The sequence below is a fragment of the Lampetra fluviatilis genome, chromosome 30, assembly GCF_964198595.1.
Source record: "Lampetra fluviatilis chromosome 30, kcLamFluv1.1, whole genome shotgun sequence".
Taxonomy (NCBI): Eukaryota; Metazoa; Chordata; class Hyperoartia; order Petromyzontiformes; family Petromyzontidae; genus Lampetra; species Lampetra fluviatilis.
Genome location: NC_136304.1, coordinates 4,150,275 through 4,174,165, shown reverse-complemented (window position 1 = coordinate 4,174,165; position 23,891 = coordinate 4,150,275). Strand labels below are relative to the sequence as shown.

General features: G+C 54.0%; 1 protein-coding gene across 4 annotated transcripts in view; it reads right to left on the bottom strand.

Annotated features, from left to right (window-relative positions):
• Positions 1-842: 842 nt before the first annotated feature.
• The window catches only part of LOC144943143 (echinoderm microtubule-associated protein-like 6), a 187,426-nt gene continuing 164,377 nt past the window's right edge, over positions 843-23,891 (bottom strand). For 2 of the 4 annotated variants that reach the window (XM_078870355.1, XM_078870357.1), the window contains 12 exons: positions 20,617-20,637; positions 14,584-14,757; positions 13,852-14,060; positions 12,538-12,695; positions 11,957-12,071; positions 10,989-11,177; positions 10,167-10,339; positions 9,446-9,608; positions 8,750-8,853; positions 6,946-7,099; positions 6,481-6,581; positions 843-5,131 (listed from right to left, as the gene is read on the bottom strand). In XM_078870355.1, coding sequence (XP_078726481.1) covers positions 5,107-5,131; positions 6,481-6,581; positions 6,946-7,099; positions 8,750-8,853; positions 9,446-9,608; positions 10,167-10,339; positions 10,989-11,177; positions 11,957-12,071; positions 12,538-12,695; positions 13,852-14,060; positions 14,584-14,757; positions 20,617-20,637 — 1,586 coding nt within the window. In that variant the 3' untranslated portion in view covers positions 843-5,106. Of the gene's footprint in view, positions 5,132-6,480; positions 6,582-6,945; positions 7,100-8,749; positions 8,854-9,445; positions 9,609-10,166; positions 10,340-10,988; positions 11,178-11,956; positions 12,072-12,537; positions 12,696-13,851; positions 14,061-14,583; positions 14,758-20,616; positions 20,638-23,891 lie in introns of those variants that run through there. The other 2 variants (XM_078870356.1, XM_078870358.1) reach the window with 2 other exon arrangements.

Sequence of the window (23,891 nt, the reverse complement as noted above, 5' to 3'; positions counted from 1 at the left end):
ATCTTTAGATTCCATATATATAAAAGAAGTTACGTATATTATTCACGTGTGGAGTATATCTTTATATACGTGTGCGCGTGTGCATTTCAGTGAGTGAAATTTCAGCTCAATTTAGTTCAATTGAATGGTAAACCAAAAACAAAACTATTTGAACAATGTTTTAAATCAAAATGCTTAATTTTAACTCTCCAAACGTGGTATTTGGGCATGAATCGTGGCCGCGTTGTTCGGCACGATGTCCGACGTTTCGCCCCACGTGCCGGAAGCTTCTTCAGGATCTGACGAACACAGCCATACATTCAGCACAACCCGAAAACACATCCGGGGCAACATGCTGAGTGAATAAAATCATAAATTGTAATTACGTAAATGAGAAAATGTATCTATTTTTGTCGCTCAATGTTCAGCGGCGGGCCTTTGCTTTTGTGTACAGCAAAAAAAATATATATACGTTAAAAAAATAGCAAAAAAAATTCCTGAATTTAATGACTATAAAATTATATCAAGCTTCTGCTGCATCGGGCAGCGCAAATCTGATTTGAACAGCACGCGAAGACAAACCAAAACGGGTTTAGTAAATTGGGAATAAAAAAAAATCACCGATTTGGCGGATTTCGCGGTCGAGTTGCCGTGACGGATCCATCTCCGCCGTGACCCCAATTCCGACATTGAAGTTGTAAACCGCGAGATGAAAGCAACACCAGCGCTCGGCATTTGAATCAAATTCAACATCTTTTGTTCCAAACAGAAATACTGAGATGTCATAATTTGAAGGGGGACACGCCCGCGGTTATTTCATTTGTGGTGACACCGTGGGGAAACACGATAAGCAAAATAAAAAAAACACGTCTCTGGTTTATTGAGTTAAAAAGTACGATCGCAATAATTCAAATATAGCAACAACAAAACAATAGCTGACGATAGTGTCGAGTCCCACAGTTCGAAACGTAATGAAGCCGAAAAATGACTGAAAGATTATATTGCACCGGTGTTGAATGCATCTTTTTTATTTAATGTGTCCGAGTACGTGAGCAGCGGCGTAGCTATTGAGAGTGTGTAGGCGGTGCAACTGCGCCAACGCCCACGGGATGGGAGGGCCCAGGGTTTGAGCTATGAAGAGATCGGGAAGTGGGGGGCGCGGCGTATTTCTTGTCTCAGGACCCTTTCCGACCACGCTACACTGCGAGTGCACGTTTGTACTCGCGCGCGCGTGTGCGTGCGTGCATGCGGAGTAATGCATATCTACGGTACGTATTATGTAGTCATTTTGGTGCACATGTGTGTTACACGTATTACGTATGCGCGCGCATGTGCAAACAAGTTGTGTCACGTTGAAGCCACGAAGGATGGAACGGTTGGAAAGTGCATGGCAACCGCATCCACAACTCGGCCCACGCCACGCACAGGGAGCACAGTGAACTGGTACAAGTTTAGTGCATAGTAAACTTTGGCATGCCGACTTAAAACAAACAAACAAACAATGATACAAACGCGACTGATGGGCCGTGAAACTCCCCCTTATCCGCTACACCGGCGTTCTTCATGATGAGACGTCGTCAGTGTGAGCGAGGGTCCGCCGAACCTTTGAAACCATTGGGGGGGTTTGACAGCAGCACGATGACGAGGGTGATGGGAGCGTTTTCACTCTTTGTGTATTGTTGGGGGCCGCATGAAAGGTCACCACGGGCCACCAGTGCCCCCCCCCTCCCCCCGCCGGCCTTGCAATGAAGAACGCCGCGCTACTCTATTGCCCGCTATTTCTAATTTTACGCGGCCCACTGAATCGACAAGAGAAAATTCCTCATATCCGTATTTTCAGTTCCTTATTCCTGTCAACTGCGCTTTTGCAAGGATAACAGGCGCAAGCCAGGAGTGGCTGCAAAGCCACCGTCCTATCATCCGCACTTAATTGCGTAATTGACCTGGACGTGGCCTAGTGGAACTACGTCATCCTATCCCATTACGTGCGCCCAAGTGAAGATAAGAGGAGCAAAGAAAAAAAAAGCGGTCCTCTTATTATAGGCGAGAGGACGCCTACCGCGGAGATGGAGGATTGAAATCACATCTCGGGCGCACGGGCGCACGGGATGGATTGGCGCACCGCAAGACCACGCGCGAGAGAGATGCCGACGGCTGTGGGGAAGCCTTCATCCAGCGGTGGCTGGATCGTGGCTAAAGGTGATGAACCGAGTCTCCTGGCACTGCTTCGCTTGCCTGCGTTACCACCACGCGATAACGAGCGGTGTCTTTGTCTTAGCAACAAATAAAAAAAGACATTTTACTTTGCGACAACCCACGGAGATAAAATGACTGCAGCGGTTTATATTTAACATCAACCTCGCCCCGGTAGGTTAAAGGACTAAAATAATATCCATTAGCCTCAATTGAGTACACGAACGAATCGGTAAATGAGAGCCCGCAGCACAATAGCACCAAACCGATGGATACGTAATATGTACACTAACATAAACAACATCCACGAAGTTCAATTGCAATCAAGTCCCCGTGTATTTTCACCAGGCTGCAATAACGATGACTGGCAAGCCAAACGGGCTGTTGTGTCCGGTGCAGGATGTTGAGATCGGAGGATGGAAAAGAGAAAGAAAATGATCGACCGAGACGCCGTTAATTAACACCGAATCTGTACGAACGGCATGGCGAGATGGAGTTGACGTTTACGCTAAGGCCACACAGGGCAAAATGATCCACACGCGCACACACATTCTCCACTTATCCTGCTGTAAATGATAATAATACATGGTACTGTGATACGATTATTAACAACACTCGCGATTGTAGTTTTGGGGTTGTGTTTTTTGTTGTTTTTACCCACAGATGATTGAGTCTAGATAGGCTGGGTCAGTATCCGGTGAGATCTTCAACACTCATGCAGCTTGCCCTTACTTCACACACGGTCTTTCACGCAGTCCCAATTAAAGCAACTTTCGGCATTTACTGATATAAATTCAGGTGAACGACATCCACCATTCATTGAATGTACACTTGCACACGGGCGCGCGTGCACGCACTCACAGCCGCTCTCGTACACGAATATTAACTATGCACAGGTCACGTACAAGTACACAACACTGCCATTGACTTATTGACACGTGCCTCAAGCCAACCGCCGCGTCAAGCTGCCCACATTTCTGGGAGCCTCCTCCACTTTCACGCCCCGCCTCCTTTTACATAGCTACGCCCACCCAACCACTAGCCCTGCTCACAGCAAATGGCCCAGCCCCACTCTGACGTTGGCCCTGCCCACTGCTCGGGTAGCCCCGCCCACTACCCAGGTAGCCCCACCCACTCCACATGTAGCTCTGCCCTTCGCCCTAAATCATGAGTAAGGAGCACAATATCCCCAAATGTTAAACCGGGGTACAAAATCCCGATTTTCATTAAAGCTTCGAGAACACCTGGACACACTTTCTGAAACCACCGAAACTGTCCCGGCCGAACTGGGACGTTTGGTAGCGTTACCGCTGCGCCTCATTGAGTCGTATGTACACGGGTCCATTGGACGAAGGGACTACGATATTTTACACGGCCGCGCTAAACCCTCCGCGCTTCGCAAAAACGTCGAGGCGACGGCGGCGGTCGCATCGGCAGCAACGTGCTGCGTCTCCACACAGCTGCGTCTCCACGCAGCTGCGTCTTGCCATCAAGAAATGGCTGCAGCAGCAGCAGGAGCAGCAGCATCACCACAGGCACATACATCGGAGGACCGACGATTCTTATCCAAACTTCAGACCACGAAAAACCCCTTTTCCCACAGCGCAAACCCGCGCCGCGTGGGCAACGACGCCGTGACGCCGTTGTCCTCACGGCGTACTGACCGACGTCACACACGATACAGATGCGTCGTCAGCCCTGCCCCCACCCCCTATTGGCACTGAGCCAAAGATTCAGAATGTATTGTGAGGCCACAGCTTCAGGGTTTGTGTTCTGGCTCGGCTCCAGCAAAATAGCCGGTGGGCGCAAAACCACCCGTTACACTGCCGAGGGCTTTGTGGCTAGGGTGGCGCTCGGAAGGTGCCAACGGAAAAGGGGTAAAAGCATTGGCCAGCCTAGGCCGTGCGCAGGCCGTACGTTACCAGGCCGTGCGCAGGCCGTACGTACCCAGGTCGTACATAATTATGCTGTGGCCCACATCCGTGCAATTCATTAACGACTTTCCCCCAAGCGGAAATGTTACGCGGAAAAGAACTGGGGCAGAGGCCGATGTCGGCGCGCAATCGAGACGATGGGCGAGAGCTCGCCCCCTCCCGAGGCCAGTGGGTGTGGGATGAATTTCTCGCGTTCGAGAACTGACCTTGACATAGTTGGGATGGACAGCAGTGACACTCGCCAGCCAAACACGGCGGGCGCCTCTGTAACAATGCCAAAGATTTAGCCATTGAAGCCTCCGTGAGTTTCAGGGCTTGTTTAGGTGGGGTGCTGCTGCATTATTGTGTGTTTGGCTTCACGTGGCAGAAAACCAGCGTATCCGGAGGAGAACCCACCAAGCGTGCTCAGTGGTGACACTCAACACTGCCATCTCCTGGCCACTTTGCAGCCTGAGCCTACAACACCTGGCAAGCCCCTGGTGGTCAACGCTCCCCGTGCTCACCAGGCTCGAACCTGCTCGAGCTTCTGCGATCGATGCAACGTCCGTAGGCATCGCTACACGTCAGTCCGCGCGGCTCGTGAAATCGCGGAGAGTTTCGCTTCACCTGCGATCGCAAGCCTCCGTAACCGCCGAGTCTTACCGCAAACAGCGGACCCGTTCATCCCACCGCCAATCCAAGGGCTTTCGAAAGCAGGCTCAATGGCTTAACGACACCCGCCAGAGCCGCGACCCGAGCACGCATTTGCCGCGGCAGCCCTTCGACGGAGGGTTGAACCGAACCCATCGATCAGGAGCCAAGACACTTCGATCGGCGTCAGCCAAAAATGTATCCATCGAGCGCCGCACGGAACCCACAAACACGCGTGTGCCGCGCTCCGGCAAGGATGGCATAAGCGCCACCGCTCCTTCCTTCTTTCCTTCCCCGCAGCGGTGGGCCCCCAGGGAGCGGCGGGGGCAGCTTCGCACCCCGTCTTCCGAGCTCCCCCATCGCACGACGATCATTGGCACTTCCACACGAACACGCTGCGTGGAGAGAGAGAGAGACAGAGGGCGGGGGGGGAAATGGGCACGCAGGATTCATATTCTTAGGTTTTTTCGGTAAAGTCACGTAGGTAAAAAAAAGGCACGCAGGATGTCTCGGAACTCGTCCACGCCACGCCGGAGATGAACTGCTTTACATCGCCGAGTGAATGTGCGCGGAATCCGCGGGAAAACCGAATCAGGTCCAGTGAATAGTTTTAATAATAATGAAAAAATATATGTACATGATTACATTTCAGCAAATTGTCAGTCCACTGCTGGATGACAGCCTCTCCGTGCCATGCGGGTCATGGGAGTTGTTTGACCATACCTCACCACGCTGGTCAGTGCGGGTTGGTGATGGGTAGTGGGTGGGTGGGTGGGGGGGGGCAGGAACTGCTCAGGTATCACTCGCACACCGATGTGAACTGTGACCCGGGATCCATCTCAGGTTGGCGGTTTCATAACGCAGTGCGGAAAACACTGCCATTGTTCCACCTCCATGTAATAATAAAAACAACCTGCATTTTATAAAGTGCCTTTCATGTCGAAGCATCTCAAAGCGCTGTACATAAAAGTAAAACTACACTCACAAGTAACGATACAATCTAAGCGAAAGAGAAAGCTGATGATAATAATATCAATGACTACTTTGAATACGAAGAAAGAAGGGTACTTCTGTACACAAAGGCTAGCACCTGCATCCAGTGAATTAAACCCTCAATAATCCTATCCCGCAGCTATAGCGTACAGGACACGCGTGGCAGTGCGTGTCGAACCCATCACTTTGCAGGCAGAGGTCGGCGGATCACTGGACTGTTGTCGAACTCTCAAGAGCACTGTGCTGCGAGTGAGATGGCCTGTAGATGGCAGTACAGCAAGTGGGGTGATCATCGCACTGCGCTATGAACCCGGCAATCCCACTTCCCAGTCCCGCTTAACATCAGCGGATGAGTGGTGATATCTTAATTAACTCGAATCAAGGCCATCCCTAGGTCAACTCAGCCTTAAGTGAGTAGCTGGTGCGGTGTGTGAACATCGGCAGGCGTGGTGCTGGGCACACCACCCACTCATGCTCCAGTGCCCTGCGAGTGTGGCCACAAATCTCAAACCATCGGCCACATTGGAAACACTCCGCTGCTGCTGCCTTCACTCCTTTGAAGGGGGAATGGACGAGATCCGCTCTGCTTCGGAGCAGACAAGTGGCGTGGATAACAAATCTACAGCGACGTCTTTAATCTGCTGTTGTCAATCCACACGGAGGTAGAACAGAATGCTCCCTACCGGCGTTAATAGGTGGCGAGTTGGCTCGGTGCTCGGGGAAGGGGGGTTATTTTTGTGGACGAGGGTACCTGCTGTCCTGGCCTCCTGCCGTGAGCAGGAATCGATCTCCCTGGGAGAAGCGCACGGCCGTCACGTGCAGCGAGTGGCCGGTAAACCGCTTGTGTTTCGTCTGCACACGGAGACAGCGGCACGGCGACCTCGCGTAACCGCGCCGTCGGTGGTTTCAACGAGCCGATAATTGGATGCTGACGTACGACCGCGTGGGTTGTCGCGTTCGTGCTGCCGCGCGGCGGCTCTCTACGACGCAGCGGCTTTTTCCCGAACACGCTCCCGGCACGCGGACGTGAGCCACGTGGGTTCGGCGCGAACATTGCGAGGTTCCCCGATGATCCCGGTCGACGTCGTCCCGCTCTGGACGAGAACGCGAGCCCGGCACGCGCGGCCAGGAAGAAACGTCGGGACAACGTCGCGCGGAGCGAACGCGAGCGCGCGGGGGGCGGGTGGGGGGGGCGTGACGCGACGCGGGAGCTCACGAATCGCTCTTGGCACGGGAAGTCGAAGAGTTTGACGAGGCCGAAGTCGTCGCCGGTGGCGACGGTGAGGCCCGAGTGGGAGACGCTCGCGCAGTTCACGTTGCACTTCTCGGCGTTGCGCGGCCAAATTCCGAGCACCTCCTCACCCTGTGTGCTGCTCGGTCATCGCACGCGGACAAAGACAAAGGATTTCCCCCCCCTCCCCCACCATGTAGCCTAAAACTAATGTCTTTAGAACTGCTTTTGTTGTCACTATGGGAACCTCATTTGCCAGTAAAAATATGATAATTGGTTCTTTACCCTTCTATCTGGCAACAAAACTGACACCTTTTTTTACAAGGAGTCATGTTTGCATAGACCGCAATACCTGCAGTCATAATACAAACAAAAGAACATAACTCTGATAATGTGTAAAAAAAGGTGTCAGTTTTGTTGCCAGATAGAAGGGTAAAGAACCAATTATCATATTTTTACTGGCAAATGAGGTTCCCATAGTGTAGATGCTTGCCCCGAGCTCTCATACTCTGATGGTGCATTGTCTTTGAGTTGTGCGCCTTTTGGCGTCATCTGGTCCAACCCATATGAGACTAGGCTCTAAGGAAAGCTGTCTCGGGTGTGGATCAATCAACTTTAAGGACAGTGCACATTATGAGAGTTATGTTCTTTTGTTTGTATTATGACTGCAGGTATTGCGGTCTATGCAAACATGACTCCTTGTAAAAAAAGGTGTCAGTTTTGTTGCCAGATAGAAGGGTAAAGAACCAATTATCATATTTTTACTGGCAAATGAGGTTCCCATAGTGTAGATGCTTGCCCCGAGCTCTCATACTCTGATGGTGCATTGTCTTTGAGTTGTGCGCCTTTTGGCGTCATCTGGTCCAACCCATATGAGACTAGGCTCTAAGGAAAGCTGTCTCGGGTGTGGATCAATCAACTTTAAGGACAGTGCACATTATCAGAGTTATGTTCTTTTGTTTTTATTATGACTGCAGGTATTGCGGTCTATGCAAACATGACTCCTTGTAAAAAAAGGTGTCAGTTTTGTTGCCAGATAGAAGGGTAAAGAACCAATTATCATATTTTTACTGGCAAATGAGGTTCCCATAGTGTAGATGCTTGCCCCGAGCTCTCATACTCTGATGGTGCATTGTCTTTGAGTTGTGCGCCTTTTGGCGTCATCTGGTCCAACCCATATGAGACTAGGCTCTAAGGAAAGCTGTCTCGGGTGTGGATCAATCAACTTTAAGGACAGTGCACATTATCAGAGTTATGTTCTTTTGTTTGTATTATGACTGCAGGTATTGCGGTCTATGCAAACATGACTCCTTGTAAAAAAAGGTGTCAGTTTTGTTGCCAGATAGAAGGGTAAAGAACCAATTATCATGCTTTTGTTGTGTTTAGTGTTGTTGTCTTTCCCCGCACTGCCCCCGCACCACCGATAAGCGCGGTTGGCTACGTACGGTGCGAAAGAAGTTTAACATGCGTACCTAATTAGGCATTTGTCTCCCCAGCGGCGATGTTTACACACCGCACCAGGTACTTATTTGATGCTGAGTCTACCTAGGGGAGGCCCAGGACCGGTTCTGATAGACTCAAATCGAATTCGGGTCGCCGGTTTCAAAGCGCAGCGCGCTAACCGCTACACCACCGCTCCCCACACACACACACACAGACACACACACAGACACACACACAGACACACGCACACAGACACACACACAGACACACGCACACACACACAGACACACACACACAGACACTCACACTGACACACACATAGACACACACACAGACACACACGTACCAGGTCCAGGACGCCCAGGTGATGCGGTCGACTACGGTCTGCTCTGGCACGGGTTTCCCTGTCGGCACCTCGTACACGACGCGCCGGTACGCACCCGTCGAGACCTGGTGCAGCGTGCCCACGGCGGGGGGAGGGCGGGGGGGGGCGGGGGGAGGGCGGGGGGCGGGTGGGCGGGCAGCACACCGTCAACACGCGGGGCGTCGGGACAACTCAACGGCGCCGCCATCGACCGTCGGGGCCGAGTTGACCTAGGGGGCTGAGCGAGCTACGAGCCGCCCCCAGCGGACTTGCGCATGTCCGTTGAACTTGTGGGGAGCGGTGGTGTAGCGGTTAGCGCGCTACGCTTTGAAACCGGCGACCCGAATTCGATTCCCGCTCACGGCCAGCACCGGTGGCGAGTATTTGAACCGGTCCTGGGCCTCCCCTAGGTCGACTCAGCCTCAAATGTGTATCTGGTGCGGTGTGTAAACATCGCCGCTAGGAACACAAAGGCGGCCGGGGCGTGGTGCTGGCCACCCACCCCCTTCGTGTACCGTGGCCGGCCTTCGCAAGGCGCTCGCTTAACAGCGCTCGCCCCAACACTCTGCTCACGTACGTACGTTGAGCTTCTTTCGCACCGTACGTAGCCAACCGCGCCAATCAGAGTCTCCCCCCCCCTCCCCGGCCTCCCCACGCGGCCGGGGGCACGGAGCTCACCTGGATGTAGCGGCCGTCGGCGGAGAAGTCGAGCTGGATGACGAAGCTGGGCACGTCGCGGCAGTAGCCGACGCGCGCCAGCGAGGGGCCCTGGGAGAGGTCGTAGAAGTCGACGGCGCAGTCGCACGAACCGACGGCCAGGTAGCGCGAGTCGGGGCTGAACCTGGCTCCGCGCTCGCGCAGACGCACACGCGCAGGCAAAGGCGACGTCACGGGCGGCTGGGGCTCGTGCCGTTTACGTGAGCCGGTGCAGCGCTGGGCCGGTGGTGGGGCCGGCACCACGCCGAGGCCGACCGCCTCCCCCCAAAAAAGGGGTTCAGACATTCGCTACCGACGTTGGCCGCGGCCGGGAACGGGAGCCAGGCATGTGCGCAGCGCGCCAAACCGCTGAGCGGGACCGCTCCCCGGCTGGACCCATGCTCCCCGACTCGACCCACGCTCCCCGGCTTGACCCACGCTCCCCGGCTTGACCCACGCTCCCCGGCTCGCCCCACGCTCCCCGGCTTGACCCACGCTCCCCGGCTTGACCCACGCTCCCCGGCTCGACCCACGCTCCCCGGCTCGCCCCACGCTCCCCGGCTTGACCCACGCTCCCCGGCTTGACCCACGCTCCCCGGCTCGACCCACGCTCCCCGGCTCGCCCCACGCTCCCCGGCTCGCCCCACGCTCCCCGGCTCGCCCCACGCTCCCCGGCTCGCCCCACGCTCCCCGGCTCGCTCACCTGATGTCCTGCACGGCCGACTTGCGGTCGCGCTTCTTGCCCCACACCTTCATGGAGGCCACCACCAGGAGGATGAACTCGCCGTTCTCCAGGCCGATGGCCACCATGTCGCCGTCGGGGCTGTACGCCGCCGAGCGCGCCGCCTGCCCGAGGCTCACCTTGTTGACGGGCCGCTGGGGGCGACGAGGGGGGGTGGGGGGGGGGCGACGAGGGGTGGTGGGGGGGGGCGGCGGTGGGGGGCAGGTTTGTGGGAGTTAGTGGAGTCAGTGGCACGACTATCGAGTGTGCAGGCAGTATGACTGCACCGAGACCCGCGGGTTGGAGGAGGCCAGGCGCCAGGCTAAGGAGAGGGGGAACTTGAACAGGGGACGTCGCTCTCATCGACTGCAGGGCTCCAACGGTGTCAGGGATCGGAAGCCGAGTTCTGTGTTTGACCCGTGTAATTGTTATTAAAGTCGCATCGTCGCGTGAGTGAAATGGCAATGTGCGTCGGACGCGTCCTGCCGGTCTCGTGAACCCCGAATCGGTGTCTACGGTCTCCATTCTGCTCGCAGCCGATCCGACAGCCACGTCAGAGTATCAATTCATCGATGGTTAATCACCGTGTCGATTCATTAGCCAGCAAAGTCATCCAACTGGTGAGTGGAGCGTCGTGTGAAACGCCCACCCCCCCCCCCCCCCCGTTTTGTTTGATTGGCAAACATCTGCATGATCGGTCGACGATTCGCTCCCAGCCCACTCCGATCGTATATCACAGTGCCCACCCCACGCTGTGCGTGTGCCCCCAACCTCCCCCCCACCCCCCCAGGGCACCCACCGCACCTTGTCCGCGATGTCCCACATGCGCACGGTGCCGTCGTCACTGGCCGACACGGCGGCGTCGCGCGACGGGTGGGCCGCCAGCCCCCAGATGGGGCCGCGCGTGTGCCCGCTCATCAGGATGTTGGAGGCCGCGTTCTTCTCGCCGACCTCGATGATGTCACCGTCGCGTGTGCCCACCAGGATCTTGCCCTGAGCACGCACGCGGGCACGCGGCAAGGCGACGATCGCGGGTGTGGCCTCGCGTCGACCGCTGGGGCGAGCGTTGCGGGCCCACGTAGGCTGGCGTGGCCCCGTGAAAGAATGAGTGGTTTTGGGGTATTTACCCAATTTTTTATGGTTTTGCGGTATTTTTAAAGTTTTTTATTTTTATTCATAGTTTTTTTCGTTTTATTTTTTTTTTTCGTGTTTTTTTGGTATTTTTCGGTTTTTAGTGGTTTTGGGGTAATTTTTTCAGTTGTTAGTGGTTTTGGGGTATTTACGCAATTTTTTATGGTTTTGCGGTATTTTTTCAGTTTTTTATTTATAGTATTTTCGTTTTTTTTCGTTTTTTCTCGCTCGGCCGAGCTTTAAACACCCGCACGGTGACGTTCACGCACCACACCGGAAACTCATTTCAGGGCGAGCCGACCTAGGCCAGGGCCCAGGACTGGTTTTCGGATATCGCTCGCCGCTGATTTTGGCCACGACCAGGAGTCGAATTCAGGTCTCTGGTTTTGTAGTACAGTGCGCTAACCACTATACCACCGCTCAAATAAAGAGTCGAAGTTCCCCCCTTATAGCTGTGTAGACGATTAGGGCAAGTGCTGTTAGCGAGCACCTAGTGAGGCTCCCTAAACGCATACATCCATATACACCAACAAAACATACACACACACACAGAGGCACGCGTAAATCTAGAGGCCTGATTGTCAAAAAGGGGCTATTATTGGCAGATTTCCGATTGGCGATGAAATCGGGAACGTTGTTACCTTTCCCCGGCAGACGGAGCGTACGCAGTCCAGGAGCTGCCCGGTCTCCAGCTGGAAGGCTCGGCAGCGTTTCATCTCCTGGTCCCACAGCTTGACGGCGCCGCCCTCTTTGCTCCTTGATGGAGGGGGGCGACAGGCGACGGGGCCAGAGTCGGGGATGGACGCGAGAGAACGGGCAACGGGGGCCGAACCGCGGAACGGACCGACGCGTTGGGAGCGGTGGGAGACCGGAGGCACGGACCGACGGGGGTTCGTTCCCGTGCCCTTTGGGAACGCCGCTCAAGGCCGGCTGCTGAAAGGTGGGGCGTTGGTGGCCAGGTGGCTCACGGGGCACAGAGGCAGCGAGTCGGCACCTGGGTTTCAGGTGCGCGTGACTAAAGCGGGTTCCCAAGTGTGAGCGGGGCAATGGGCAGTTAAGATTAGGCTGGCTGATCGACTAGTAGAGACGTGGATGAAATGGTGCTCAGGTTGACTAGCAGACCAGTGCATGAACTCGTAGACAGGCCGGCTGGCGGACCGGCCGGCTAGCCGGCTGGCCGGCTGGCCTGCAGGCCGAGCGGACCGTCGCACACTCGACTCACGGGCGCTCCTTCCCCCCGGTGACGATGAGGCCGTCCTTGAGCGTCGTGTACATGGAGAACACGGGGCCCGTGTGCGCGCGCGCCACCAGGCGCACCAGCACGTGCTCGCGCCACACGTACACGTCGCCGCTCAGCGAGCCCGTGAACGTCAGGCTGTTCTGCGGGTCACGGGGTGGGGGGGGGGGGGGTGCGTGGAGGGGGTGTGGAGCAATTGGAAAGAGATTGGGATGAGGTAGAGTGGGAGGTGTGTGGAGGAGAGGGATGGGTAAGAAAGAGGGTGGGACGTGGGGGTCAGGCACAGAGAGGCGTTACAGTCATCATCAGCGGTTGGACAGGAGATGAAACACCGTTGACGCACAACTGAGAGTTCCTTTGGACGTGACACTCGAGCACGGAGATCGAATTGCCCGCATTGTGCCCCCGCCCCCCCCTCCCCATCATCTGCACCATGTAACATCACCGATGTTAGGTCACTTGTCCGGGAGACATGCTTTGGGTTTAGTTGTGTAGCTACAGTTAAGATTTGTCAAATGTAAAAAACCTTGCCCAACGCAGCTGTATTGATCGCGCGTTTTGGCTCTACGCGGTTGATTTGCGACCGTGCTAAGACCACCACCTCTGCACTTGAGAACGCGGTTTAATCACGTGACACTCAGACCTGGAATTTGAACTCAGAATCTCAGCGGTGCTGGCTCACTGTCTCTGACACGGCCATTATGAACGTGCTGAGCCACCTAGCCACCCTAAAGTGAATTATATTACCTAACTCTCCATGGTAAGTCACCCTGATGTGATCTTTGACATGTCAAGATTACATTTTCCCGCATGCCCCAAAATAACCATTCCACGATTACGAACTCCCCGTGCTTCATCATCGACCCCACAGTCACTGACCCCCCCCACCATCCCCCCCACCCCCCCACCACCCCTCCACCCCCCCCCCCACTACCCACCCACTACCCCACCCACCACCGCTCCACCACCCCCCCCCAACCCCCCCACCACCCCCCCACCCCGAACACGCCCCCACCACCCCCCCCCCCCATCACCCCCACCCCACCACCACCCCCCCCCACTACCCCCCCCACCCCTCCACCACCCCCCCACCACCCCCACCACCACGCTTCCACTACCCCCACCACCACGCCTACACCCCCCCCCCAACCCCGCCACCACCCCCACCATGCCTCCCTCACCCCCCCACCATCCCCCACCACCCCCCCCACCCCTCCCACCACCCCCCCACCACCCCCCCCCCCACCCCCCCCACCCCCCCCCGCCGGTAATCCCCACGGCGGCTGTCGCTACACTCACAGCCCCAAAGGCGAGCGACAGCATCGTCTGCACGCGGGCGCCCTCGACGGGCCCCAGGACGCCCTTCTTGGCGAGCAGGACCCCGCCCGCCAGCGTCCAGAACTTGACGCTCTTGACGCCGGCGGTGACGAGTTGCGAGTCCGAGTCCGGGCGGAACTCGGCGGCGAACACCCGCTCGCTGTGACCCCCTCGGCTCGACACTCGCGCGCCTAGCGGAGAGGTGAGATACGAAACAAAATTGTTTAGTTTGACGTGCGTGAGTGTATATGTATTTGTTTACCCTTTCTATACTTTGCACTCATATCTCGTTTGTTAATGTGATGTTCTGATGCAGTGCCCCCAACTGGACATCTGTGAACGAGAGCTGCATAGTTCGTCGGATTCCTCCAGTATAAATAAAGATTCTGATTCTGCTACAGGAGGTCGTGGGGTCGTTCCCGTCCCTGACGCCTGCTGTATATTTGGAGTTTGCGTGTCTCTCTTCCCGCGTTTGGAGTATTTGGCGGATTCTATAAATTTCCACGCGATGAGCCACTTTGTTGAGCTATCATTTGTGGCCAGGTCGCTTCTCAAAAAGAGCTACAGTTTAGTGGTAGCTTGAGTGTGCCAACCGTGCAAATCTGAGTTGCGGTTGTAGCGTATCGATTGCACGTGTTTGTAGCGTATCGAGGTGTGATTGTAGCGTATCGATCGCCCGTGTGAGGTGTGTGGGGGGGGGGGGCTGTCTCTCACCCTCCTGCCAGCGCCACACGGTGAGCGTGTGCTCGGGGTCGGCGCCGACGCTGACGAGGAGCCGCCCCGTGGCGCTGAACCCCACGCCACAGACCGCGCGCGCGTGGCCGCAGCGCAGCACGGCCAGCGTCTGCTTGGAGGTGGCGTCCCACACGTGCACACTCGGCACGGCACCTGCGCGCACGCACGCACGCGCGCGCGAGCTTACACACGTGCGCACGCGTGTCTTCACGTACGTTGAACTTCCTTCGCGCCGTACGCCACCTACCGTGCCAATCGGAGGTGCGGGGGAAGGACAACGAACTCTACAAAAAGCAGCTCTAAGTAAATTGTAGTTTTCAATTTAGATTTTAAAGTGCACAGCTCTAGTGGATTCCTAATGTCAGAAGGCAGAGCATTCCAGACGGCCGCAGAAGCGCGTATGAAAGCATGCGACACGGTGGTCGTCTGTGTTCGATGGCTTGCAATTGAACACGTACACGGACATGCACACGTGTACACGCAAAGATCCCCCGTCGAGTGTGTTAGCGAGCACCTATGAAGGTCAGCACGTTACACAAGGGGGTCGGTGGCCAGCACCACGCCCGGCCGCCTTTGTCTCCCCAGTGACGATGCTTACACACCGCACTAGGTACTCACTTCAGGCTGAGTCGAACTAGGGGAGGCCCAGGAATAGTTCCGATTATCATCACTTGTGTTGGCCGTGAGCGAGAATTTTACTCGGGTCGACGGGTTCGTAGCGCAGCGCGCTAACCGCCACACCACCGCTCCCCTTACACAAAGACAAAGATCTCCCCGTATAGCCTTGACAGACTGTTGGGGCAAGTGCTGTTGGTGAACACCTATGAAGGTCCCATAACTACAACCGCCCTTCGCCAATAAGTGGCGGTGACGTCACCACGGCGCTTGTGCCAGGCTATGTGCACGTTAAGGCCCACACACACACACAGGTACATGCACGCGATTGCACGCAAGACAAACACACGCACATTCATAGATACGTTCCAACGCCACTGCTGGTGCTGCCACCGCAGACACTACGTCACACACGCGTAGTCCAGACGATGCAAAGTCAGCGTCGAATTTGACCATTCGTGTTGAATGAGCATATGCCCCATGCCATGCACGCACATACCGGATCGAGCGTCTACGTACGAGGTGGCGGTCAGTACCGTTTGAGAACTTGGATATTAAAACTTGGCCCATTGTGGGAAACCTCGCCAATGGGTCATGGAAAAGGGCCGTTGCCCGAAACGTCGCCGAATTTACATTTTATCTTCCAAGGCCCACGCAGTCTTATTGACGAACGTTTGGAGTTAGTTGTTTTTGTTTTTTTGTGCTTCTTGCACCACTGTACCAACACAGTGTCACCAAATAGAATGCTCACCTTGCCGTGATATAACAAACTTTGTACTTATTAAAATAAATCTTATAGTCACTTCATTCAAAATCAATCGTATTATGGGATATATGTATATTGTAGCTACGGCGTACTCTACTGGACTATAAAATGTGGCAAGATTGAAATGAAACACGGCCTGTGCATTTTTCAATATCTGGTTTCACAAATGGCTGACTGCCCCACAGGTATATATATATGTATGTGTGTGTGTTCAAATATACAAACACGCATGCACATTCCACTGATGTCCTATTGCCATCGAAGTTATGTTGAAGGACCCTGCGATGATTAGGGAGGTAGTAAGATGCGGTGCGATTCGGTACAACCGCGCCCGATTCAGAAGCCCACGCTACACAGACAACGCACCGAATCGTTCCGTTCATCGACGTCTCAGAGATGTTAGCCAGGACAAGGAATGGCACGGTGAATTCATCGATTGGACACCTGAGAAAAAAGAGCTTCACAGTTCTTCGGATTCCTCCAGTGGAAAAAAATATTCGTCTTCAGCTCGCCAACCCCTCGCCGCCCGCTCGCCCCCCCCCCCCCCCGCCTTAGACAAGACCACGCCGCTGTCTACGATCTCCTTGCTCGCGTGTGTCGAGCAGACATTGCTCGCATCCGCGTTGAACTGGGTTCTCAAGTGCAGTGAGTGGATGGTCTCAGCCCGGACCGCAGAGAAAGATGAGAAAACAACTATGAGGTCAATAAACTTGGTTTCGGGAACTTAATTTGGCCACATTTCAGCACCGAGCATGAAGATTGATCAGATTGGCCGCCATGTGATGAACATTGCTTTCTGTAGCAGGGTGAGTGGGAAAGTGTTACCGCCTCTTTCACTTTAGAGGGATCTCAGAGGTAGTTATGTGATATCTACCTCTCTGGACCGGTCTCTCGCAAGGGAGTACTGGACTGCCCCGCGAAAGATCAGAAGGCATATCTCACCTCGTGGTATGATGCCGATAACACAATCGGTGAAATAAAATTGGGGGGAAAGTGTACGCATGAACTGGTAGACAGGTTGGCTGGTGGGCTAGTCGGCAGGTGGATGAACTGGTAGACATCGAAATACGACCATCTCGCATCGTGGTGTCGATGAGACGGTCGCTGAACGGCGATTACCGAAACCTACCGCTGGCTTGCTCTTCACTGGCACGAGTCCAAATCGAGACGAGGGGCAAAGCCTCTGCCGCTTGTGGACTCACGATCAACCCCATTGGCGCGCGGGGCATGCGTTGTTGTTTTCTCCGAATCGGCCACAAGCACAGGACATTGTAGACGACCAGGCGAGAGCAAACGGGCCGATGTCCGCGCGGTAGAGAAGGAAAGATGCGGCCATGGAACCCACGTTACCTGCGGCCCTCTCAACCTGCAATATTCCTACTGGTAAATGGGATTTGCGGAAAAGACCGACAGGGATAAGAGGCGGCCCCCCTTCTCCGTGGATATGATCATGAATCCAGACGAATCCACGGAGGCTCACTCTTGCAGATGTTGGTCGCACTTTAAGAGCACACGGCACGCACGGGCAATAGGCGAGTGTTGATTCACCGACCCAGCGGTTAAATTGAAAAATCGGCATAATTGCTTCCAATTTAAATGGCACTCGTTATTTCTCCTGTTTGCAAAGTTTTTTCCAAACCGTTCTCCTAAATGTTAACATTAGCATATAATTTGCCGAAACTAAAAGAAATAAAAGTTCGTACATGCACGATTCGGTGTGTGTGTATCGCGAGCCAAAATAATGTTACGTCATCAGTGAATATACGTCTAATCCTTACATACCTATTCATCAACAAACAAGCATTTGTCCGGATTTCTCATCGAGCCACAACGCAAATCACTATCATTTTTTGTTTAAACTATTGGCGCTAGCTAAAGGACGACTGCGACAGCGGCGTGCAGACGGCACGTGGGGAGGGGGGGGGGGGCTGTCGGCCGTCACTCGCGTGGACTCGGCGCCTAGTCCACGCCGTGACAACGACGACGACGACGTCACACGTGCAGCAGTGCCGGCCCCCCCACTCTACATCGCCCGCAGCGCACACGGCTCCAGTCCGAGTCGGGAGCTGCGAGCCGGTCCCGGTTTTACTTTGCGCCGAGGAGTACTCTCGCGGTGTGCCGGGCGTGCACAGGGAGCGTTCAGCGATGATTTTGTTGCCGCACGCGAAACGAGACGAAGATCCACGGAGACGAGTGGGACGAGCAATTTTAGTTTTGTGTTTTTGGGTGAAATTGTGAACAACAGCCAAATCAGACATCTAATCGGGATAATCAGTGCCTCTAATCGGGATAGTCATTGCTTCACTGCAGCTCAAAGACTCAGTCCCGACAAGGCGAGCGGTGGAACGGTGGAAGTTAGGAACATGTCCATGTGCTCGGCATTCGAAGGCCTGAAGACCGGAATCAGTGATGTCGCCGACAATGTGTTCAGGGAGGCAGTGTGCGAGCACTTATTAAAAGGCTTGCCCCGAGCACGGATAAACAGGCCTGCAACTGAAGCGATCTCAGAAGTTGTTACGTGGTGTCATCTTCCAAGGAGCGTGCTGCATTGCTCGCTGCAGAGTTATGCATGGAGATTCCTTTGCCGCATTAAGTGATGTCGATTGAAAAAGTGTAATATTACTGTGGGAGGACGGGGGGGGAGGGGGGCAGGAAGCGAAACCTACATTTTAAAAAATGAATGAACGGGCAGCTGTGTTGGCAAGCCACAAAGCTCGGATGAGATGTACCTCCCAGCTGGACTGGAGCCACGTTGGCAGCTATACTAAGCCATGTGGGGAAACATTCTATAGGCCGGTGCATTGAAGAGACTTTGATAATGAAGACAATCATTCAAAAGGCCCCAATTAATAATGAATGAGACCAAAACAATCATCCTACCGTTGGACCAGCAGTTCACAGAGACTCATGCTTGCTTGGTACAACGTGCATTGAAATGTTATATAAATAATAATTGGAAAATAAAACAACAACGCTCCTCTGGCCAAACCAAATTTTCAAAGGCGTGACAGGCTGACGGAATCCGTCGCTCGCTAACTCTATAGCCGCAACAAAGTGATGGGCGCGAGTTCGACCGGACCGTCCGAAAAAACTGAACGTCACCGGCTCTTTGAAAATCTGGTCCGCAAGGAGCGTGAGGCAGATATTAGAAGATGCGTCCGTCCGTCCATCCAGGCCCTCATTAGGAGTGACCAAGACGTCCCAGGAAAGTGATCGCAAGTGCATTGTTACCTTTTGTTTTCTTTCCACTAATATTTTTCTATCAACGTTATCTAGCACATATTCTTGGTTCTTTCGGTAAAGTCACGTAGAAGGGAAAGAATACAATAATAAAAATATAAAACAATACAATTCTCACGACGTTTCGATTGCAACACAAGCAATCGTCATCAGGTGTGAAAACCACAGCAAGAAAATTTGAAAGAAGTAGCGTTTTTTTTCTTCAAATTTTCTTACTGTTTCACACCTGATGATGATGATTGCTTGTGTTGCAATGGAAACGTCGTGATCATTTTATTGTTTGATATTTTTATTATTTCATTGTTTCCCTTCTACGTGACTTTACCGAAAGAACCAAGAACATGAATCCCTGCAGTCACGAAAGCTTTAAATCAACATTATATAGCACATTATTAAACAGCCTTTATGATGGGAAAGGCTTCCAAATAGCTGGGGAACCGAATTGAAATCGGACGTGGGATTTGAACGCGCAGTCGATCGGAGATTGAGGTCCGGTCTCGCACATCACATCTCGCTTGGCCTCAGCACCGCCTGGCTCTGGGCGCAGGGCGATCGCCACCGAGGTCCAACGAGGAATGCGAACGGCTTACGGAGGAGCCCAAAACGCGTACATGAGCAAACGGCCGAGACGGGGAAAAACCCACGCTGCTTTCCGATTGAATAAATCGCTGGGCGACGCCGCTGCGTTGGGCGGTGGTGCGTGAGCACGCGTTCCCTGCGTCAGAAACACCGTGGCGGCCTTAAAAGAGCAATTATATATATATAACATCGGTGATGTTTGGAACAAATGATCTTTCTTCGTAGCGCATAGACATACTCGACCTCTCTGGCCTCCCTGCGAAGCCACAACGAAGGGTCACAGCTTTACCAGAACGGATTGATTGGATGGTCTCAGTGTTTGAGGGCCTTCCGAATGGGAGTCCATGATTTAATTGTATTCTGTAGATTTTGCCACGTACAATCGTAGTTTTTTTTTTATATATGTGTTCAATCGTTTGTTTAACGTCAAAGACGTCAAGGTATCAAAGTCAATACACGGGCTTACGAACCAAGAATTTGTTCAAAGCAAATTTGCAACCATAAAAACGAGCGCGTATTTAACTCTAACAACGCACCTGCCCTGCGCATCTTGGGCTCACTTGACCATTGCTTTAAAGTCGTTTTTCTATTGAACAAAACTTTCAAACTCACGACAGACTATCCCAGGACGCGCATTCACAGGCGTTTATCCACAAATGAACGTGGCCATTGCGCTTATTTTTAGGGTTGCGTAAATTTATTGAACACAATTCTCAAAAAATTGGACCCTTCAGCCGCGCGGCGCAACCGAGCGTGAAAATGCATAGCAATCAACGGGCGTGGGTCCACGAGCAAGCCACGAAAGCTCTTACCTGCCATGTCAGTGATATCACCTGCACAGCGGAAAGCGACGGCACAGCATCGAAATGGGGATGCGAGGTGAGCGTAGAGAGAGGGGGCAAGAGAGCATGGCGATGGGGAGGGGGGGGTCACACGTTAAGGAGGGGGGGGGGGTAGGGGAGAAGGGCGTGGCCAGAGTAGTTCAGGGGCAATCGAGGAAATGGGTCCAGGCGGTGCAAGGGAGAGGTTCACGGGGTTGAAGGTCAAAAGGGCGGGATGATGGTTGATGGGGATGGAGCGGCACGGGGCGGTGCGAGAGGTTCCGCGATAGAAGCGAGGAAAGGGAAATGATCAGCAGGAGAGCGGGGGGGGGGAGCACATTAATGAGATTCTCGAGTCACAGATCGAGCGGGGAGCCAGCGGGGGTGGGAAGGGTGGGGCGGGGACGGCAGTGCATACGACATTGTCACGGGGGAAGGGGGGGGGGTTACGTTAAGTTAGTTCAGTTTATTTTACTCAACCAGGTGAGAACTCAAGATAGCAGGAGAGTCTCATTTGCATGAGCGACCGGGAGCATCGGTCTACCAGCACGGGGGTTGACGATTGCTGCTGCTGTGTGTATAACCCCAATTACGTAACATGCGGTGTAATTATCCAATTTATGCAAAAGACGCCCACTCTGGCGAATGACGTCGGGGGATCTTTCACGTCCCCCGCGAAGCAGACGGCTCGTGGGACTGTTATGGCTGCTCCTGCTCCCGCAGTATTAATCGGGGCGGCCACTGGATTCGAGTCGTCGACCTCTACCCATGGGCCACGTCACCGCCACGTGGGGGGCGGGCGGCGATGGAGTAGTGGGGGGGTAGTGGGGGAGGGGGGGGGCTAACATGGACACGGCAGAAGCGGGGGTGTGCGATGTCGCGATCGGTGGGGGCCCCGGTTGGTGGCAGGGCCAGCGGGGGGGGGAGGGGCGAGTGGCAGCACCGGCGACGCACGTCGGAACACGACGACCTCCCATCGCACTCGCTCGTTTCTGCCCGGTACTTGGCCAATGAAGCGCACAATATAAACAAAGATCCCCTCGTGTAGCCTGAACAGACTGCTGTTGGGGCAAGTGCTTTTAGCGAGCACCTATGAAGGCCGGCACGGCGCACGAGGGGGTGGGTGGCCACCACCACGCCTTTGTCTCCACAGTGGCCGTTTTTTTTCACACTCAATTTAGGCCGAGTCGACCCAGGGGAGGAACAGGTTCAGATAATCGGCGCTGGTGTCGGCCGTGAGCGGGAATCAAACTCGGGTCGCCGGGTTTGTAGCGTGGCGCGCTAACCGCTACACGACCGCTCCCCACGCAATATATCCGCACGCACACGCGCAGTTAACATGTGACTAGGCCCAATAGCACAAGCATCGAACTTATATGAAGCCGGGCGATGGAAATGACCCGAGCCGTGGCCTCCTTCACGAGCGTGACGTGGGTTGAACCGCACGGAACGCTTGAGACAGATGTCGGCTTTCCATCGCTCCACGCGGGTTCGCTTGGTGCGATTTTGCGCCGTCTCTACGGCTGACCCAGGGGTCGGCAGCCTGCGGCTCCGGAGCAGCGTGCGGCTCTTTAGAGACCGCTTCGTGGCCGTTGTTTATTAAGGGCCACCACCGTCTCGCGTTCACCACCACCACCACCGTGCATTGCGGCTCTTGAAATATCGTATATTTTTTTTACCGAATCAGAAAAAGAATGTCTCTTCTCGTTGTTTTGGTTACCTACCCCCTGGGCTAATCTATTTCGAGCACAAAGTTCTCTACGTGCAGTTCGAATTCACGCTACGTGAGGCTATGCGGTCGGACTCGGGACAACATTGCGCGTGTGTACCGTACGCGCTACTCGCATGGTGCAGTGCAGCTGTGGAACCTGCTGCGCTGCCCACTGCTGGCAACGTAGCCCCGCGGCAGCCTATAGCACCTGTTTTGTTCCAGTTATAAGCCCATCCGAGCACTCGCTAGGCTCGGCCCTTCCTTGCTTCCGAAATGAAACCAACTTGGTAAGATTAGGTTCAATATGGCGATTTCCCTCTCCTCCAACGGGTCTGCTTAATTAAACCGTTGCATTAATCCCACAGCGGTAAGATCCCGCGTGCCCTTTATCAGAAGCGCTCACACTCTGGAGACTCGGCGCTCTTCGGCGAGACAATCAGCGGCTTGAGCGGGAGACTCACGTCGTCTCCGCTGAGGCCGACATCGCCCAACCACTTCGCCGACCGTGCGCCCGTATTAACCGTACCCACCACCAAGCACAAACCTTCGCCACCCCCCCCCCGTATAATCAAGGCCGTCTCTGCTCTCTCTCTCGTGCCGTGCATCTCTCATTATTTATTTTTTGAAGGTCATTCGGCTGAAATGTCAAGAAGATTCTTTCTTATTCGGTGACGGTAATCAGGTTTTTTTTTATTATATATATTAACCTGTTGTTCATTGTGAAAGTTAATTTGGTAACGGCTTGTTATGTTATGCAACTAGAGCACAATTGTTAATATTTGTGTTCTTATCAATGCAATAACCTGAGTCGTTGGTAAAATATAATCGTTTACAGCCCTTTGTCAATCCACTTCTGGATGAAGGCCTCCTCCTCATCACACCCTTCACGATGCGGGTTGTTTGAGAATTGGCTACAAGTTTGGTGAAGTGGGCAGGAGCCAGAAACCGCTTCAGATATTGCTCACCACTCACGTTAGCCGTGGCCGGTCGTTAAACTCGGGGTCACGCGCGGGGGGAGGGGGTTCAGGGGGCCGTGAGCTAACCACCACCATCACCACCCCAGCTGGCTGGGTTTAATTGGCAGTTCTGAGAAGTCTGCTTCAGCAGCGGTTGACTCGCCGCCCTGCGAACGTTTCCCAACGAACCAATCAACGACGTGACGAGGGAGGCCGACTTCAAGGCCGGGGGGTGGGGGACGGGCGGATGGGGTGGCAGAGAAAAAAAAATTAACCCGTAAAAACAAAGTTTTTCACTATAAATCCTTAATATGCGTGGCATCGGTTTAATTAATTTTATTATTCATTTCTGTTTTTCTTGAGTAAGAGTTTCATTTTTATCACATTGGTATTTTAAATTAAATATGAATTTTTTTTTTTCCTAAAAAGTGGAAAATTTTGGAAAAAAATGTTCACGAAAATAAATTGTCACGCACAACGAGTCTGTGTGCAAAATGTCAGCTCGCTTGGATCACGGGAAGTGGGTTAAAAAACGACCAAAAGATTTGCACGGTCGTAAGCGCGCAAGCAAGCAAGCAAGTGAACTTAATATAAAGGAT